This window comes from Bombus bifarius, unplaced genomic scaffold, assembly GCF_011952205.1.
Source record: "Bombus bifarius isolate JDL3187 unplaced genomic scaffold, Bbif_JDL3187 scf7180000008000, whole genome shotgun sequence".
In the NCBI taxonomy this organism is placed as follows: Eukaryota; Metazoa; Arthropoda; class Insecta; order Hymenoptera; family Apidae; genus Bombus; species Bombus bifarius.
This window is the reverse complement of record NW_022884379.1, coordinates 1734236-1749613: the sequence shown is the minus strand read 5'-3', so window position 1 is coordinate 1749613 and position 15378 is coordinate 1734236. Positions and strand designations below refer to the sequence as shown.

Genomic DNA, 15378 nt, shown 5'->3' with positions numbered 1-15378 from the left:
CGATCTCGAGGAAGCGCGTCAAGGGGAGTAGTAAATTTCCGTTACGATCAGATAATCGACGCCACGAAATGATCGATCCCCTATTTCGTTTAGAATAATAAAGATGGTTGAATTGATTATAACAATCAAGTAATAGGTTACAATATACATTTTATTCCAACAACTTTCTAGACATAGGCAGTTACGCTCGGTGTGTATAGATATAAGTTAAAAAGATGACTGATCTAAGGGTGGAAAACCATTCTAGAGATATTGACTGAGGCGAAGATGAAAAATCAGTCAAGAGATGTCGACTGATCTAAGGATGACAAACCAGAAGTTCGCTGACGATACTGTCGCAGAGGAAAATTATTGCAGGGGGTTGGTCGCCCCACCACCGGCCGCTTGAGGGTCGAAATGACTGTTGAACTGGGGAAAAAACTCGATCTTCCCATTTTTTACCTGATAGATCGATAACCATAAGGAACATCTCGACTTGAATATATTTTATAACAATTAAGGAACCTAACGGTAAAATATAAACGCTTAGTTTTGTAACAGTTCCTTAGAATTATTGCGGCCCGGCTAATTATGTTTGACCGCCTCGATCAAGAAATGGGTTCTGGTTTACGATTCTAGATTACCGGACGTAACAAATATATACTATATGTTCTTACCTACTTAAAATTCTATTTATCCTTCTATAAGCTCATAAAAACAAAGAAAATCTTGCATGAATACCTGTTACCGAGAGTCTAGCAATAAATTATAACTTATAGATGATTAACATGTTAAAATTCATCTCATTCGCGATCCAGTCGCCACAGGATTCACGCGTTCAAGGATCCGTATCGATTCAGTAGGTCGATTCCCTGTCCTTTTCTCACATGGGTGTTTTACTCGTGAGATGGACTCTCGCATAGTCCAGTCGTATCGATTTCAGGTTGGAGAAATGCGTGGCCGCGTGCAACGTATCCAGTGGTCCAGGTTACTTTCACGTTTCCGTTCGGTCGACGTCGACGAGGAACAGAGACCACCGCGGGAAACGTAGACAAAGAAGGAGGGGAGGAAAGCGACAGATGCGAAGAAAAAGAGAGAGAGAGAAAGAGAAAGAAAGAAAGGATTCCTCTCGTTTCGTACTGAATTCTGAATGAATATCCGCCTTTCTCACGATCGAACCACGCTCGTGAGAAGATTGATTCGTGCGAAGCGCGTACCGGAGAATTGGAGCATCTCGCGTCTTTTCCATCGTACTATAAGAAAAGCGTGCAAAAGTCTCAAGCCATATCTCGTAATTGCCACTAGAATCATTTTTTCAAGAAATATTTTTATATCGTATTGTATAAAAGCGAATTTGTACGTACAATGACTCACGAAAATATATGAATGAAAAATTACAACTAGCAAAGAGAAGCGTTGAACTCTGATTTTATTGAAATGTTTGTCCCTCGATAGTCCAAATAAATGAAATTTTACTGTGCTTTTAAAATATCAAAATAATTAAGGCTCCAACGTGTATATGCCCGGAAGGAAAATCGTAAAACAAGAGATTAATCTGTGTCTATACGGCGATACGATTCAGTGTAAGAAAAAATATAGAAAAGATCGCAAGACATTGGAAGAACTCATCTGGTCGACTTTTTTCTACGAAGGTAGATTTTCTCTTCACCTTGAGTCGAATAACTAGAAGTAACAGTACCCGTGGTATTGGCACGTCCAGCATCTATCGAACGCGCCGGATCGACTAGTTTATCGTTCGAGTTTCTTGCACAAATTCCTTGTTTGTTCTATCGAGGAGCATCTGACCGAAGACGTATTTCCCGAAGGAGTGTCCCGGAGCCTATCTCTCAGGTCTTCGAACCAACAATGGAGCAACTTCCAACTACGAAATAGACCTCTTTGTGTAACTGCATCTTGAATCACGGGACGTGCGATACGTCAGGCAAATATTCGGATTTACATATCACCACTGAATCGTCACAGTTTGCTCGAGCCACGAACGTGCTCCCTTTCCTTTTCGATGAAAGCGTGACCCAACACGGAAATCAAAGTATACAGATACAGGGTGTTCCAAAAAGTGAATCGAAAGTATCTTCGTTTGGCGAGAACGCGGGCAAACTGTACTATGCTACATATTGCGTATAAAAAACGAGCGTAACTTTCTCTTCCATGTTTTTTTCTATGCTGAACGCTTGAAAGAAGAAACAAACGTTGTGATGGTTGAATAATATGTATATTATAATTGGCGTATCTATAGTTAAAACACGTCCATTGCCGATTGAATTTTTACCACGTTACTATATATATTAACCTTCTCATTTATGAATTATTTAACGAGCAGAAATATTTCTCCGTATAATCAATCTAGTTATCGTACGATGAATAAGGTTTTCACTAAGATTTTGTCGTTTAACCCTAAATCATGATCAATGTATTTTTATAGGTTGATAATTTATTAAAGAATAGCAGGAACTTAACTAAACGAGGAATCAGTTTTCATGCAATTAAATTTACAATACTTTTTGAAACATCCTGTATTGAAGAGTTCTAGCCGTTCTTTACGTACGCGTTCGCGATGCCCGCACTTCTTTCTCGCCTCCTGCATTCCGCGACGCGCCTCGTTAGACTTGACACGTATTACTTTGCATTCTCATAAGCGTTATGCCGCCCTGCCTTTCTCATAGCGCCAGGCAGAGCGTACGAGATGGCCAAGGAATCGGCAGCTACGAGTGCTTATAGACGGTCAACGCGATCGAGAAGGAAACTATCCGGACAACGTTTCCACTACCGACTAGTAGAAGGTACTAGAGTCTACAAAAACAAGGAGATTAAGGACTTCTGCACTTTGAAACTATAAAATTTTCAAAGAACATAAGAGCAATCAAATTTTGAATTATTCATTAATTTCGCTCGGTATAGCGGAATTTTTTATTAAGATACTCGAGAAAATACTCGAGTCTGAGAATAAGAAAAGCTAAATGAATTTATATCTTTTTCTACATATAACCTACAATATGGTACATAGAAATGTTAATAATTTCTTTTGCTCTTGCCAATGGGACCTAGTTATATAAACGTAAATTCTTATTGTTTGAACGTTGGTTATGCGGTGAATCGATAAACATCTATTACGTGAAATATTTGTCATCCAATATCGGTCAAATACAGTTCCAGTTGTAAACAACGGGAATAAGAATAATATTCCAACGTTCCAATTACAAGCCGTGAAGCAACGAGGGTATGTAACACACGAGAATGATATGGTCGACCGATTAATTTCTAACATAAACAGAACGGCATCCCTCGATAGTAAGCATACCTTCGCGTGCGCGAGGCGTGCGCAAGTTTCATTGACTCTCGAGTTATTGAACGTGTTCCATCGAACTACAAGCTGTCCGCTGCATTACGATTTTGTCCACGAGGCAAAAGAGGAAAGGTCAACGAAACATACTTGAACAAGGAACATCTTATATCGCGAATAAAATTAGAATAAAATTTGAATAAAATCATCATAAAGAAGACAAACAAGAACATGTGATCTTTGAGTAATCCTTAAGTGAATGTAGCAAACTTATTTGACTTTGCTGCGACCCTCGAAATTTTATGTTTCAATCTTCTTCGATATCTCTAACGTAAAAATTATCACATAGGAGCACAGGCCTCTTCAATCGTTATGAAATAAAATATTCAACGCTCATAACAACACTGATCCAACCTCTTGGATAATGGTTAAGAGCTTGAAATATTTTTGTAATTTTGGAAGAATACGATATGATCTAAAATGGCCGAAAGAACGCATTAAGGTTAAAACCACGTCTTAGTCGAAAATCGTATTCTACTCTCGTTCCATTTTGTCTTGTGGCTAACCGGTGGCGAACTTACGAAACGTAAAGCGAGTTTCACAACTCCGGCTATCGAGCAAGAAATATCACTAGCCGCAAGAAATTACTTTTACTCGGTACAGACTCATCTGTCCACTCGGATCACGTGGATGAAAAACACGTGACAACATCTGAGTTATTAGCAATTAACACTGTACACGATGGAACAGAGATACGATCTATGACCTTTCTTCTTTTCCAGATCTAAACATACTATTTCATTATGTACGAAAATTATCGGTAGTGATAGCACTCTGTATATAAAATCAGGCAAAATGACGACAAACGTTCGTAAAACTTGTTAAATTTTATTCTTCGTAACTACCGAATTTGAACGACATGAATACGTCAGTTCCCGGCTAGAATCCCATACGAGTTGATTAGTCAGCGTAGTTAGTAATTGTCAAAAGGTCGAAGCTCGTTACAAGGTAAATCGAAATTAACTCACGCTGACGACATTGACGACAATAACCCTGCAATTTTACGATTCTCCTGTTTAAATATTGTATCGTATACTTCCTGTTTCGTTGATTACGTAAAAAAATTACGATAAGGCAACGTTCCTTGTGTCAGTCGTTTCATAATATTTTTAACTCGCGACCGACTGTTTTATAATACACCATTCCCAATACGCTAAACTGAAATACATACATACATATGTTTCCTACGAATATTCCCGCCAGCAGGAATATTTCCTCGGTGACCGCGTTTACGTTAGACAAAGATGAAAGAAGGAAAGATAGAAAGAGACAGAAAGAGCTTTCAAATCCACGATTATTTCCGCACGGCGAAGCCGCGCGTTGCTCTCTGTCAACCTGTGTATTTCGCTGGCCACGATACACGGACACGGAACCAGACGCGACAGAGAGACGGAACAAGAGGGAGCAATAAAAAAGAGAAAGGTATGATAATTACCAAGGAGTCGTCCCCATTGTCAGCGCTCATAGCCCACCGCTAGCGCGAGGGAATTCGAGATCGTCGTCGTGGTCGTCGTCTTCGGTCCTCTTCTCCGCCCTTCCGGTAGAACAACCTTACGCTCGTCATTCTGCGGCGTATCCTAAATTCGCAGGACACTCGAAGGACTCGTTAATAAACACCAATGGTAGCGCCTCGCACCTGTCATCTGGCATTGCAACAACGAACGCGGCTTGTTGGTGCGATGGTTATAACGTATATAGAAAGGGACGAGATAGAAAAGGATCGGAGACGGGAAAGGGCAGACGTAAGAGAGGAAAACAGGGAGAGAAAGAGAGAGAGAGAGAGAGAGGACACTGACACATGAAACGTCAACGACACTAGCACGCCGTTGTATTCACCGTTCGAAACAAAAGCAAATTTTTTTTTAATTACGCCATCGACACGCGTCTCGCACCACACGCCACTTCCATTCGATTTAATCTGCGATTTTCGTGTTTCATTGACCGAGCAAGAAGGAAGAAAGCCCGAATATGAAATTTTACCGCACCAACTAAACTAACCTCCGTACAGGCTCACGGGCAGGCGCTAACTTCCAGCGACACTCAACTCAACAACTTGCTAATGCTTTCCCTTCCATCACGTCACCTCCCACCCCAAATCACATACGAACGGTAGGTAGAAACGATTGGTTTGAAATTGGAGTATATCGTCATACAGAACAAGTCGTTTGTGTTATCTTTTTGAAGACTAGTCGGCCGTATCAGTCACTATTTCGGAAGTAATTTGTAATTTGAATAATATCGCGAATAAACGTCACCACTATATGTACAGGATTCCCGCTACGGACGCCATGTTGGTGGTGCGCGCGCAGCTACGCTCCAAGGCAGGAAATTTGAAGAGTAATTTAGCGGTATGTTTAAATTGTCATTGTAAAGAAGTGTTAATTTTAGCTTACGCGGACAAATCGCTAATACTAATTTACGATGTTTTGTAAGATTTCCTGCTTCGTTCATGCGAATGGTAATAAATGTATGTTAGTGCCCTGTAATTGCATGTTATCGCAACATTAAATAAGGACAAATAGGATATAATAAAGGTAGGAAAAGTATTTTTACACTGCGTTACTTGCACAGCCGGATATACCTATGCAACTAAAGTAATTAATAAGACAGGATCATGAACAATATATTGAAAAGAATCACATAAAAAATATGATTTTTCATGAACTGCTTTCAACATAATAACGATAAAATAAACAAAGGATCTTGGGGAATGGTATCGTGAATGTAGAAATAATAACAAAAAACGAAACGACGCACACATAATAAGACAACACATTACACGGTAGACAAGAGACTTTTTCACAACATTTAATAAAACGCTATCAACTAGGTATGCCTTTTTTTACTCAAATACTCTAAAAGTTACTTACATACGTATAGTTTATATGTATATTTATGTCATACGGAGGTGTCACATCCCTCGCAATGTTTCAACGCGTTAAATCTATGTTCCTTTCGTTTCTTCTATTTTCGATAGTGAGATTTCGTTATCACTGTACACTGACAACAAACGTAACGATTTTAGGCACCAATCAGCGACGATGAACACAGTGTAAAATACGGAAATAGAAGATCGTCAAAAGTGCTTGGGAGCTGACACATCCAATAAGTATGTATAAATTTAATACTATCGTCTTATCATTGTTTTCTTACGTTTCATATTTTAATCAATCGTGGGTATAGCGATCAACGTCCCGGGATGCTAAAGAGGTCTATGTCTGAAAATCTACAAGGTGAATAACAATGGGTGTGCAAAACAACATCCGAATGAGATAATATTTGCCATCAGACTTTGTTTACCGCAATAGTTTTTCAAAAAATGAGAAAACCTCGCGCGGGTATCTTTTCTTTACTTTGTTCGTGTTAACTCTTACCTTGAAATTGCGAATATAGACAGACAACAAAATTGAGCCGTTGATCATTTGGGTTCGAGAATCCTCAATAATCGATAACTTATGCATTTTCGTCAAAAAGTTTTCACATTTTGCTATTCCTCGCGCAATGTGCGTGATATTAAAAAAGGACCTGCAATTTCAAGGTGCCATATGAAAGAATGAAAAAAATATATGAGACCTTAAACGTTATATGTTCTGTAGACAGCGTGCGCTTGGTATGCCAACCAATCATGGTTCCTTTAACATTGGAAACATGTAAATAACCGCGATGCTTCTGAATTTATTAGAATACGACGGAAAATCTATTCTCTATCGTCATTTATCATGGTCTGTTGATTGAAAAACCATTCAAACTCGATCCCTTACTAACTGGCATAAAAAAGTCCCATAATTTATTTTCTTAACCTACGATCCTGGCAAACTGCATTTTCATATGCACAAGTATCACAATCGTTCACATTTCGTGGTCACATATATATGTGTTTTGTGTGTACAATCATGTGCCTGTCTTCCTTTCTAATCAGCAACGCGAACATCTTTCGAATTCGCTATAAATACTAAGTTGTTCGCCATCGCAGCTGTCACACGGATCCGAAAAAACCTTCTTTTTTTTCTGTTCTTTTTTACAAAGACACAAGGCCCGCGATCGTAATATTAAAGTTAAGTATTATAAACTGCAATCTAAACTGATCCCATATGTTGTTTCTTGGTCACAACCTCGTTGAATATCTTCTGCAACTTCGTGTCAAGGAGACTGTTCATGGAGATTTTCGACGAAGACCTTCCCCGAAAATCCTTCACCGAACTGGCGGCCCCGGATTCTCTTCACGTTTATTGAGAACATCGTCTTATCCATTCGATCAATTATACAATCGACAATCTTATAATAAAGGAACAAGGACAATGTCTCAAGCTTCCATCCCGGGCGGACGCACACGTATAATTTTTCTAACGACATCCACGGGACTCATCATAGTTGAACGCGAGTGATTCTCGAAAAGAATCTTTGTTCTATTCGAAAACCACATAAACAATTTACTCGGATTTATCTAACGCATGGAAGTCTATCTTCTGGTCAAATTGCCAGCACCTTCTTATCGAGATATTTTTTCGTTATCCTTCTTTTCTTCTTTTCTTATTTTTTCATTCGCAAGGTTTCCAATGACGAAAGTTAAATTCTATTTTTCGTTATAAATCACTATGGGTCAAAAACGATTTGACGGATTCGCAGATAGACAATTCTTCGTATCTACAGTTTAACCTAGGCGGATACAGTCTCAACCATTGACTTTTTAATAATTTCCCCAAAGTTTTCGTCACACTCTTCCGTACTTTCCGATTGTTGTTCGTTACCTTGGTTCTTTTCTACCTCGACCTTGGTTCCATTCCCGTGGTAAGTACCATGCGCCGCGGGCTCCATTTCACCATAGTACGAATATCTACCAGACAAAAGTTCTGAAAATGGTTCTAGTTTACCTATTTGTTGAACCACTGTATTCATCGGCTGCACCGAATTTAAATTCGTGTATTGTGATCCGGTTGTTTCGTCCTGGGCAAAGCTAGTTTCGTAACTGGATGAGTGTTGTCCGGGATGGACCTGGCAGTTTCCCTGAATTGATCCGGCGTCTTGCCCATAAGGCGCATAGTGTGAGAACCCTGGATTTCCTGGCACCGTTTGAAATTGCGGCTGAAATTGCACCCTAGATGTAGAAGGAAGGTTAGCGTAAGGTTGATAGTCCTGATAAGTAGGCTGTTGAAAGTTTACTCCGGTACTTGTTTGGCCTGAGAACGTTTGAAAAGCTTGACTAAACTCAGGATGAAGTTTCCTTTGAGGTCCCTGCGTACCATCAACAGTGTCTTCGTTAGGATAGCAATCGTCTCTAATTGCGTAAAGATCCAGACTATCCTCTCTAGTACCAGGTACTTCTGGCTGACAATTCGTCCCGCCGTCCCTAGCGTCGTGATTTTCGTAATGAAGCGTCGTAAATCCACCACTGTTCAGACACGATTCTGTGGTCCTATTCTCCATCACGGATCCCAAATTGATTTCTCTTAACGGACTTCTGCCGTTTTGATTGTCGGAAGTGTCGTGATCCGTACTCTCTTCTTCTCGTTGCTTTTTTTCTAACTCCAGCCGCATGAGAGTGTGAATGAAATGCGTTCGCACTCGTACTGGATTGAACTCAATCCTGCCTGAACTATTCGCACAACCATCTCGGGTACATCCACAAGGAAAACCCGCTCTATCAACCTATTAACATATATCACAGTCGTATGATTTAGTTGTTTCTTAGAAAAATCTGTGACTCTATCGTATAGTATTTAGTATAGATCTACTAACCTGGCACTTTACATTAGCTCGACTACAAGGACAACTCTCTGGATCGCAATATCCTTTGCACCCGCAACCGCAATGTTCTCTGCTAGCTCTAATGTCACGGCACTCGTCCTTTTCGACAGCATCTATTCTACGTACTCCAGCCGCCCTAAGTAAAGCTCGTCTCTGCCACGTAGGTACTGGCTGCAGGAAATAATAACTATCGATATCCAGTTCTTCGTTATCACTTTGTTCCTCGTCCGTATCATCGCTGGGATCCTCGGAGCTGGAGGCTGCTTCCGATACGCAATTTGCAGCACGCTCGGAGCGCAATTGAGCTAGTCTAGCACGATGAATTCGCCTCTGTTCAGCAGCATGCTCCGATAACGAGAACCGTTCTGCATGAGTATGCGTCGCACTCATGCCAAGGGTGCTGCCACCCTAAGAAAAATAAATCGATTTACCACGTTATATTCATACATACTATATGTCATTAATACTACAACACTAATATATTCTTCGTAATATTTATGACGAAATAAAATCTGTATTGTATAAAATATGTACCTGAGAAGGTACACAAGTGAAACCCTGTGCCCTGGGAAAATAATACACGGTGACAGCGTCGAATTGAATATTGCGTTTCTTTTTCATGGTTTCTTCCGTATTGCTTCTCTTCGGACTAGGAGCCCCATCCATGCAGTCCATCAATCTTCGTTTTAAATTACTCTTTGGAGGACTCCGAAAATTCGTCAATGATGGTTGTGGTGTACCCGGTACACCCACATTCGGTACAAAACTGTCCAATTGATTCACAACTGAAAAAGAATATCGTACTTTGTATTTTCCTATCATATTCTCACATATTCAGAAATACACTGACATATCGTTTATAACCCAATATCACAATTATTAAAATTAATTTGTCAAAAAAATTCTTTTACATAAGTATTTGTGGAGTCAGGTTGACATTTTGGGGCGTTCGATGAACCTTTACTTACTTTACCGTCGCGAATGTAGCTAATATTTATCAATACGAATGTGGACACTATAAGAGGCTATGAACGAATCCACGGTCCACGGGAGGACAAGTATCAACGTACTACTCGATTCGGGTAACTTCTCGACGGTTCGTCCAACGACTAACTAACAAACTAACTCTCCCTTAATCCAAAAGAAGCTGCCCTTATATACTCCTGTCCCCACTTCTCGGGTCAATCTTTGTTTTTAAGGAGAGCCATATAATCATTTCATACCTCTGTCAGGTACATGTCCCTTCCGTGTCCGTGGCTATGTCTAGTGACCCGCTATGTCATTTCGAGCCCGAACCCATCGTCATAAAATCAAGTAGGAACATTAAGACTATTTCTTATTTTTATTACTTAAGGGCGGCTATAGTAAAAGTCTAGGCTATGGTATTGGGGGTTTTCCCAACATTAGGGACGGGAAATCCCGCTGTCCTTCCATCTCCGACATATTTATAGAATATATTTTATTCATTTTCAAATGGAAAAAAGAAGGAGCTACACCAAAGAACGATGCGTTTAATTACCTTTTTCTTTATCGGAGAGAATATCATCGGGTATCCTATCCAAGAAAGAAGTTTCGGAATCGCTTTCGGGAACCGGTGCAGGCCCAGGATCACCGGGTATCTCGCTTCCTAAACCAGAATCGCTTCCATCCGATCTAACTTCGTCCCGCGCACCAGTGGCAAGCGCTAGACTTTCCGCTGAATCTTCTGTAAAAGCTTCCGGCCTCTCAGGCTCCAACCTCGATATGATCTCCGGATTAATATCAACGCAGCACATGGACTCGTTCTCCTGACACGATATTTGATCAGAAGCGGTATCATCCTCACATCCACGTACATTGGTCGTGGTTGACATTTCGGAGCTATCGGACCCGGTTTCGGTTTCCGTCTCTGTGTCAATAGCTTCTGGGACATCCGTGGTAGGTTCCAACATCTCCGGTGAACTTGGTGTCGTTTCAGACGAATCCAAATTGTTCAACGGCTGTAAATCCTCCGTGGAGGGTAAAGGCAAGGAAAACACGACTTCTTCATCCTCTGCTAATTTCTCTATTACCGATGTGGCTGGCGTTTCATCTTGTTCCGGTTTCTCCTCCGTCGTCGCTTTTACCGTTTTCGGCAATGTTATCCTTTGCAAGATCACCTTGCATTCTTTCATAGAAATAATGGGAGTTGATTTTATCAATTTGGTCTGTAGCAGATCGAATACTGCAGGAGAATCGTCCTTCTTCTCCTTATGGTCCTGTGACTCAGTCTTTTGGACACTGACCTCGCAATTTCGCCTTTCAACGGAACATACATTCTTCGACGTATCTTTGGGATCAATCCTTACATCTACGTTGCTATCATCAGCCTTGCACGTGGTGTTCTTCTTCTGCTTCTTCTTCGAGGCGACGGTCATACATTTCGCATCTTTCTGTTCCGGTGAGAAGTACTGCGACACATTAATCTGATCTATCTTAACCACTAATTGGGGTAAAGAACTTTTCATCATTTCAATCAACTGCTTGTTGTTTATAACCGGTGCTGTGCAAGCACTATTCGCAGGCATAGTGTCGCTACACGAGCACTCCTCGATGGGCTCCTCGCACTGTTTCGGTTCCTGGCACTTGCTGAGATTTCTCTCGGGGCTGTCGCGCGACAGCGAACAACAAGAATCCTCATCAATAAACGAGTCCGAGTATTCGAGCTTTTTACAGGGCTCTACCAGCGCCTCCTCGACGCTGCCGTTGGTACATTCACCTTCCGGCGACGTCGTTACTCTGCAGACCCTATGCTCCGACTCGGTACAGCTTATCTCCTCGGAACCGTGATTCGTTTGAAAAGAACCGTCCACGCTTACATTCGTTGATAACCTACAACCACTCGTTAATAAATCATCGATAATCCTATTGTTCCTTGAGATGCATCGACTGTTGACATCGTCGTCGAACAGGCACGAGTTCGACGACAGGGATATCTCACCCAGGGTACGCTCTCGGAGGCTCACCAACACCGGTGAGATCCTCCTCACGTCGCTTCTTACTTGATTCGATTCATTCTCCGAAATTTCAACGCCGATCCGCTTGATCTCCGCATTGATCGGCAAAAAATCGCTGGGCGGTCTTTTTCTACACAACGGCGATGAGGTGGTGAATCCTGCACCGTAGCTATCATCCACTTTAGAATCGTCTGTCTCTTTCTCGGTACACTGAACCGACAACGACATCGACGTTGGCGTCGGCGTCGGCGTCGGCGTCGGCGTCGGCGTCAGTATCAGCGTCGGCGTCAGCGTCGGCGTTAGCGTCGGCGTCAACGTCAGCGTCGGCATCGGCGTCGGCGTCGACATCGAACAATCTTGTTCATCCACGGATTCGTTCGATTTCACCTCTACATCGATACCCGCATCTTCAGGTTGCGTCTTATCTTTTCCAAGTTTCAGACCCATACCGGAGATGTCTAATTGACCTTCGCCGTGTGAAAAGTTGTTCGAGGTCTCGACCGGAGCCTCACATAATTCTAGATTGATGAACACTTGGTTGTCGACGGATCGACGAGTAGCATCGCGTATTTCTTCGGTAGCCATCGAAGAATCGGCATCATTGTCGCGCTTCGTTGATCCGTTCTCCGATGTAGTTGACGACGACACTGTCGTCGACGCACCAATCGTTTTCGCTGATTCTATAGTCAATGCACCACCACTAACCGTTTCCGCTAAATCAGCCGAGGTAGAACCTTCTTGAGCTTCTAAACGACGATCTGGAGCCGAAGGCAATTCCATTTGGAGCGTTTAACCTGCGGTAAACAAGAAACACAGAAATTCATTAAACTTATACCACGTGCGATCATTAATAGTAAACAATATTTTGCAAATGTTCGAAGAAAGACCACAAGTTAGGAAACGTATCTTATTCTCTGAACTTCATATTCGTTGCTGATGAATACGAGAAAGTAGATTCGACTGGATCGAAAAACGAATTTTCACAGAAGTAGAGAAGATCCTCTAACGATGGACGTCACACCACCGGGATCAATTCATTGCTATATCATTCCGTGAAGCGAACTATTCTCGTTCCTAGTCATTTCAAGGTAATCATATTTTCCGCGTTGGCTCTTTTTCTCAAAATATCATAAGCAAAAGGACGAAGAGGAGGATGGAGGGATCAATAATCCGCGCGCCGATACCGCGCACCGGCAAACGGAGAAAGACACGACGTGACGCCAACGAAAAAGAGGAAATAAATCAATCATAAAGGTTCTCCGTGATTTTGTCGCATCGCGTATCCAGACACGTTTGCGAATGCTACGCGGTTATCCCCAAATCCGCGTGCTCTTTAATCTGTCGATATCTTTCTTATCACGGCACCAAATATAAAAGGGACTCTGCATATAATCCTGGCCGGAGATTATTGATTCAAAGCTGGCAGGAAAAGAGGGGTGGAATGGGGAAGGAGGGGGAGGTTTCTGTCTGCCTTCGGTTACCATGCGCACCTTGTACCCCTTATATACCAGAAAACTCCGCGACTAAACTAGGTGTAGAAGGGTTCTTTTCTTCCGGTATCTCTCCCTCTTTCGTCTTTTTTTTTTTTTGTCTATTTGTATCTGTATTTTTTTCTTAATCCTGTTCGGTTTGATTTACTTTCGTTTCTTGTATTCTATTTTTACCTTCGAGCCGCACGATCTTCTGCCCCCTCCACGAACCTTCCGCACCACTCTGTCCTTTCGCGAAAACCGAACCTCCAAACACGAGGCTCGACCTCGACAATCCGTTATCACGGCAAAGCCTTTAAGTCGTTTCGCAACTCCAACTGTCTCCATTCTGTCCGCGAACTCGTCTGCCGTCCCTGAGATCCGAGCGATCGGCGCCCTCCATGGAGGACAACCGTATGGGCCTTGAGCAGGAGCAGAGCATTCAACAATGTCCGACTGCCCACGGGGCCTGTACGCAAATGGTCTTTTTCAGAGAAACGGCCAATCTTATCGGTGATTTTACAATAATTCTTGGAAAATTTTCAAATTCGAGAAACATTTACTGGAAGAACGTGCCACGGCAAATCACGCAGACGGATGCTGAAGATTCGATATCGTTACGTTGAATGGTGTTCGATAATTCGAGACAAAGATTTTTCCAGGAGCGATGGTTGCAAAAAATACGAGTAGGAGATCGTGGAACTGGATACGTGTTCTTCGAGTACGAGCACCAAAAGATATATGACGATGATCGAGGCTGGTACGAACGAGATTAAACATGGAACGTTTTAGCAGGAAGACATCGTAACTCGGTGTAGTGCAACAGCACGGATCCGAAGAGCAAAAGCGGCTGTGCGAGACGAAAGAAGAGCTGAGCGGAGAAGCGGCTTTCTCGATGAGAGATTCAAAGCAAACGCGCGAGAGCAAAACAAACAGGAATAATATGTTCTCTGGTGTTGCGAAAACTAGGTGGACGTTCACGAACAGACTGACTGAATATTCCCAGGAACGAATTCGATAGAGAGAGAGAGAGAGAGCCGGCCTCCTCTCTCATTTGATGATGATGATAGTACTCGGTGGCGAGAAAGCGAGGGAAATATGCCTCTAAGTGCGGAGAGTATACTCGTAGAGAAGGAAGAAGCGAAGCGGAGGCGCGTGCGTCGCGTTCGACAGCTCGGAGCAGAGTGAGCGGAGCTGGCTCGACGCTGCGTCGATGACGATTCCGTTCGGCGCCGCTACTCGGTCACCTTCGGGACGCCTCGGTTCTCTCCTCCGCACTGGTGAAGGGTACACGCGTACTTTATACGTAGGAGTATGCGTGTTTGTGAATGTGTAATACAGTGTATGGTGCTACGAAACGCCGTGGTTCTCAACGGGCCGATCGAACGCAATTCAACTCTCCAAGCGATCAATCTTCGCCTCTATTTTCGGTCTTTTTCCAAAAATTCTCCCGCGGTGGTTGTAAATGTTCGAAACATGCACGCCAATATTTATCCCTAACGGTAGTTAAAGGAAAACCTACGTGTCGACGGAACAATGGATTCAAGTGGGGAGAGTGATAGAGTTTTTCGAACGAGACCGCTCATTGATTACATCGGTGAAATTCCGTGGCCTTTCTAGAGTAATTCTATTTTCTGCACACTCTTACACGCCACTAGCCGAGACACACAGCTATAGGTTACGCCTACGCGTACACACGCGTGTAAAATTAACGATCGGTATTATTAACTTTTCTAGATTAAATATATACTGCCTTTAGCCTTCTTCTTTTTTCTTTTTTAATTTAAACGGGTAAAGAAGCGGACATCAACCATAGTTCACGATAAAAAGTGGAATAGTTCAGCTACCG

The 15378-nt window shown here is 42.3% G+C and overlaps 2 protein-coding genes across 9 annotated transcripts in view; both read right to left on the bottom strand.

Moving 5' to 3' along the window:
* LOC117206287 (ral guanine nucleotide dissociation stimulator) overlaps positions 1-5381 on the bottom strand; it is a 43911-nt gene extending 38530 nt beyond the window's left edge. For all 3 annotated transcript variants that reach the window (XM_033445480.1, XM_033445479.1, XM_033445482.1), the window contains exon 1: positions 4776-5381. In XM_033445480.1, coding sequence (XP_033301371.1) covers positions 4776-4792 — 17 coding nt within the window. In that variant the 5' untranslated portion in view covers positions 4793-5381. The remainder of the gene's footprint in view (positions 1-4775) is intronic.
* A 734-nt stretch (positions 5382-6115) lies between these two features.
* LOC117206286 overlaps positions 6116-15378 on the bottom strand; it is a 34536-nt gene continuing 25273 nt past the window's right edge. For 4 of the 6 annotated variants that reach the window (XM_033445472.1, XM_033445473.1, XM_033445474.1 and 1 more), the window contains 4 exons: positions 10605-12854; positions 9620-9870; positions 9077-9493; positions 6116-8986 (listed from right to left, as the gene is read on the bottom strand). In XM_033445472.1, the coding sequence (XP_033301363.1) occupies positions 7997-8986; positions 9077-9493; positions 9620-9870; positions 10605-12840 (3894 nt within the window). In that variant the 5' untranslated portion in view covers positions 12841-12854 and the 3' untranslated portion in view covers positions 6116-7996. Of the gene's footprint in view, positions 8987-9076; positions 9494-9619; positions 9871-10604; positions 12855-13550; positions 14728-15378 lie in introns of those variants that run through there. The other 2 variants (XM_033445476.1, XM_033445471.1) reach the window with 2 other exon arrangements.